General features: G+C 42.3%; 3 protein-coding genes across 3 annotated transcripts in view; 2 read left to right on the forward strand and 1 right to left on the reverse strand.

The window, feature by feature from the left end:
• Window positions 1–1566, forward strand: part of Pmar_PMAR003861 (hypothetical protein) — a gene marked incomplete at its 5' end in the record, with an annotated part of 1855 nt that extends 289 nt beyond the window's left edge. The window contains 4 exons of the mRNA XM_002765074.1: window positions 46–159; window positions 202–319; window positions 368–589; window positions 640–1566. Of these exons, the coding sequence (XP_002765120.1) occupies window positions 46–159; window positions 202–319; window positions 368–589; window positions 640–1382 (1197 nt within the window). The 3' untranslated portion in view covers window positions 1383–1566. The remainder of the gene's footprint in view (window positions 1–45; window positions 160–201; window positions 320–367; window positions 590–639) is intronic.
• Window positions 1567–2174: 608 nt separating this feature from the next.
• Pmar_PMAR003862 (EH-domain-containing protein, putative) lies at window positions 2175–4124 on the reverse strand (the record flags this gene model as incomplete). The annotated part of the gene is made up of 11 exons (XM_002765075.1): window positions 2175–2204; window positions 2250–2386; window positions 2433–2573; window positions 2708–2970; window positions 3019–3147; window positions 3197–3357; window positions 3409–3483; window positions 3577–3728; window positions 3784–3884; window positions 3935–4022; window positions 4082–4124. The coding sequence occupies 11 exons, from the start codon at window positions 4122–4124 to the stop codon at window positions 2175–2177; spliced, it is 1320 nt and encodes a 439-aa protein (XP_002765121.1).
• A 45-nt stretch (window positions 4125–4169) lies between these two features.
• Pmar_PMAR003863 (hypothetical protein) overlaps window positions 4170–4498 on the forward strand; it is a gene marked incomplete at both ends in the record, with an annotated part of 452 nt that continues 123 nt past the window's right edge. Inside the window, 3 exons of the mRNA XM_002765076.1 lie at window positions 4170–4187; window positions 4363–4423; window positions 4482–4498. The exon at window positions 4482–4498 is cut by the window's right edge and continues 4 nt beyond it. Coding sequence (XP_002765122.1) covers window positions 4170–4187; window positions 4363–4423; window positions 4482–4498 — 96 coding nt within the window. The remainder of the gene's footprint in view (window positions 4188–4362; window positions 4424–4481) is intronic.

A 4498-nucleotide genomic window follows, 5' to 3' on the forward strand; every position in this document is an offset into this window, starting at 1 on the left:
GGAACCACTACTACTCATGCAAGATGGAATGGAACGTGATTATAGGAGATATTTGATGATACACTGACACTACACATTGACCAGGGAGCATTCCTATTGCTTGTATTACCTCCTGGAGACTCCAACTTGTATTATGAGGATGGTCTCACTGACAAACAGGTCGTCTCATTATCCTAAGTACAATAAACATCATCTCTTTAGGTACCATTGAATATACCTCTATTAGATGATTGTGATGATGTCAAGAATGAGGGCGGCGGCGGCAAGAGCGGGATGAGAGTAGTTGTATTGATGGGCAATACTCTCAGAGGTTTCATTGGTGATGTTAGAGGCCTACTATTTGTATTGATAATTGTCCATCATTCAGGCACCACTCCATCGGTTAGACCTCTCCCTCATGTTGTACGTATGAAGACGACTGAGTCCAACAACCCTGCTAGACTGGTATTTGGACGAATGTTTTTGCTACCACCTGATTATAGGAGTCCTCTTCTCAACGACTCTGTCACTTTCAAACAATGGGCACAGGCAGGTATGATGCCAGATGATAACGATTCGGATGAGGTAGCCTTTTCCAAGAGGAGATTAGGTACATCGCTACTACGACCAGTACTCTATTCTCTCATGCTTTCCTTTTAGCTGCAGAATGCAAGGCTGGGGAGATATTTTGTTGGATGCAATGTATGGCTAATACCTGTGATAATGATAATGAGATGCCTGTATGTTGGGATAAAGCAACCAATGCGTTATGTCCTACAAATGATGGTATTCATCATAAGACTTGTGGCGTTGAATGTGCACTGAAACCAGCTGGTGGTAATGTTGGGTCTCCTGTGTCGCCTACTCCTGATCCCAATGCTTTCTGTACTGGCTCTACGGCTATGTTCATGGATGGATTCAATTGGATGAGGGGTCCTACTACACAGTGTGTTATTCTCTTTACCTCCTCTTGGGTACTTGATACAGCATGGAAGTTCGCCCTTGGATGTATTGGCGTAGTATTCCTAGGTATGCTCGTAGAAGGTATCTTATGGGCTAGGCGCCGTTATCTCCACAATATCACTCATACATGGCTCCATGCCATTGTCGGCTCTCTTGCTTTCGGGTTGAGCATATCAATAGCATATCTCGCTATGTTAGTAGTCATGACTTACAGTTGCGAGCTATTCCTTTGTCTATGTGCTGGTCTAGTGATTGGGCATTTTATATTCGGTAATGTGAGGGTGAGGATAGGAGAAGCTCCCGAACCTTGTTGCGGTGATACCATTAGTGTAGCTAATGGTACGTCTTCTGAGACGGAAAGGTATCATCCGAACACAAGTGCTAAGAGAACTCTTGTTCGAAAAGATGGGTGTTGCGATACACCAGAGTATGGGAAGTAATGGATGGAGCAGTGGATGGTACACCGGAATTGCGATAGTAGTGTTGTAATGGTTTTCGGATGGATACTTGTAATAAGCCTTCACTTTTTCTGCGCTTCATGTAACAGGACGAATGGAGCCAAAAAGTCTTTTGTAGTTTGAGTTTAATAATCGATTTTCAGTCACGGGTATCACAATGGACTACTTTTCCTGTGCATTTTCCTTGACTTTTTAATACATGAGACGTGTTGTGTTTACGTGAATAATACTTGACCTTCGAGATGAGGAGACGTAGCTAGTATCATTGTAACCAATGTGGGTTTGATATCCAGGGTATGCTGCCTTTCGAGTGTTGTGTGCTTGCTGCCGAAGAAAACACATGCTCCGCAGTAATGCATGTCTCGAGGATCGTACTCGGTGTCATTCGAGTCAGAATGTTGATAGCTTCAGAATGTGGTGTAAGAAAGGGATTAGCGTCCTCCAAGAGTTGGGGCGCACAATAGCCAGAGAATTTCATAAGTATATCGATTCTCAAATTGTGACATGTACTACAGGTAGACGAGAGGATTCGTGGATATAAAGTATGCGTAACACACTTAACACTGATGTTTTCCATCACCAATAACAAATATATCTGGTCCTAATATCAGAGTGATTTAGACCACACTAAAAAATATACGACAGCTCCTAAGTGGTATACGTCTAATAACCACTAGTGTATTTCCATGATCCCCTGTTACAGTAGGTAAGCACAACACAACGATCTCTGGTATTGGAAAGTGACTACCGTTGTGTAGTAATTACGAGTATTGTCTACTTCGGGATCATATTCTCTGGTAGGTCCTAGAGAGACACATGCTTATGCTAAGTTATCAGTAAGGTTATTACATGTGGCAGTGTATGACCATCTAAACGCATACGTACGAAATGCATAGCGAGAGCAAATTCATAGATGTCTAACTTTCCATCGCGATCAACATCTGCTAAATTCCATACTCTATGTAATACTCCAGATGGGAGTTTACCTGAAGGATGAAAGATCCACATATAGGAGAGGAGAGCACATACTACTCTTAAGCATCTCCTGTTTAGCTATAGCACCAGATAGCTTACCATCGAGTGGATCCGGACCAAGAGACTCAAACAATGTTGTATACCTAGGAATATCCAGCCATGAAAGCATAACTACTGCTGATACTGCTGTTGGTGATACTTACTCTGATATATCAGGAGGGCTCGATAACCAAGTTGCAACACCAAAGTCGTCAGCCCACGGAGATGCTGCCCCCTTACCAGGCTGCTGAGTAGAGTATGGTATGGGCAGAATGAAGGAGATTTGGATATACTAGAGGTTACATTAGCAATGCCTCCTTTAAATATGTCAGGCAGCTCCTTAGCATCACGTTCTTTAGGTATCATCTTGAGCAATGCGGGTATGTCATTGGATAACACATCATCAATAGGCTCTAGGCTTCGAGGCTTCTTGATCTTATCTAAGCCCCTGGCAGGTGATGGGATCGACTGTAGTGACATATTACGGAAATCGTAGTGTGCCAGTTCTTTACGCATGTAATCCACTGAAGGGAAATCCCCAATAGGGAGGTTATATCTGTATAATATTCAGCTGCATACATCTACTATCCTTGCATAGTACTACTTCTTGGAAACTTGCTCATAGACCACATCTAGATGCTCAATAAGCTCACGTTTCTTCGAGTTTTTCCCAAACATTGAGGGCATCTCATGTTTGATATATGTCATCAGACAGGCATGTGTCTTCGCTAATCTATATTGTTGGTATTTGAGTATGACCCAGAACACCGACTACTTACTACCTTGCTCGTTTAATAAGATCATTCAGTTTCCTGAGGGCAGCCTCTTCAGGTAACTTCGCTATGTCTGCATATAGATCGGATTCTTCATTCTCAAAAAGACTCCGTTGCTCATCGTTGTTGAGTTTCTCATCCCAAAATGATCCGATGAAAACTCTCGATGTCTAAGGAGGTAAACACTACAAGAGCAGTAGAATAAGCATGATCATCATCACCTCAGGTGTATTTATAACCTTACCAAGGGACCACATAAGAGCACCATACACCCGCATAAGCTGCTGAGTAGTGACCTAATGACCCTACATTACCAACAGCAGCACCTCCAACTGATATGAGTAGCGCCATCCCAATATTGCAAAGGATGACGCTTACAGCAGTATTACCATATCGCTCTTGTTGAGAACAATCCTTATTTTATTCTCATTCTGACCACATGCTAGAATACATCGACGGAATTCATCAGATATATCCAGCTTATGAGCATCAAAAAGTAGTAATATCATATCTACTCTATCAGCAAACCAGTTGATAACACCTACAAACAATACCTTCCATTACCGAATACATGAGATATCACAAATTGTGATTACCTTCAAAGTCATAACCTCTTTGCAATCTCTGTTTCTCCCCTGATAGAATACCGGGTGTATCAATGAATGACACACCCTGTAGTACTGGTGATCCCTCCATCCTGAATTATGACCCTGGGCAGGCAGATCCCCTTAGCTGCTACTTGCTCACATCGATGCTTCAAATCGATTCATAAAACCATTACCAAACTGACTGAGCTGTGTGAATGGTAGTGTCCGGTCCACTACCAATGCGTTGCCTAATAATGATGTTGTTAATAGTGGTTGTGGTGGTTAAATGATCATTAGTGTATAGTACCAGGTATAACATGATCTCCTCCACCAGAGCTGCTGCTATCCATAATACAGCAGAACCTTGTATGAATGTAACCCGTGTATGAGTGTTAATGATTTATTACTTGTCAGTAGTAGGCTCTGGTCCAATCCTCATACCAGGATAGTCCCTTTCTAAGAGGTGTCTAATGAATGTAGTCTTTCCAGTAGAATACCTAATGATCACCATCCCCCAGGATTAGTTAGAAGCCATTACTGTCCTATTAACATCACCATTGGTTTAGCATTGAAGTCAGCTGGTGTTAGAGGGGCCGAATAGAAGCGGTGGAAGCTGAAGATGTTGATGTTAGTTTCCAACACTACTCAAGTATTTACTCATAGTATTCCTCTATAGGGAGTAACTTGTCCCGATAGATCTCTTCTAGTCCATCTGATATGTTGC

This window comes from Perkinsus marinus (assembly GCF_000006405.1).
Source record: "Perkinsus marinus ATCC 50983 genomic scaffold scf_1104296975814, whole genome shotgun sequence".
In the NCBI taxonomy this organism is placed as follows: Eukaryota; Perkinsozoa; order Perkinsida; family Perkinsidae; genus Perkinsus; species Perkinsus marinus.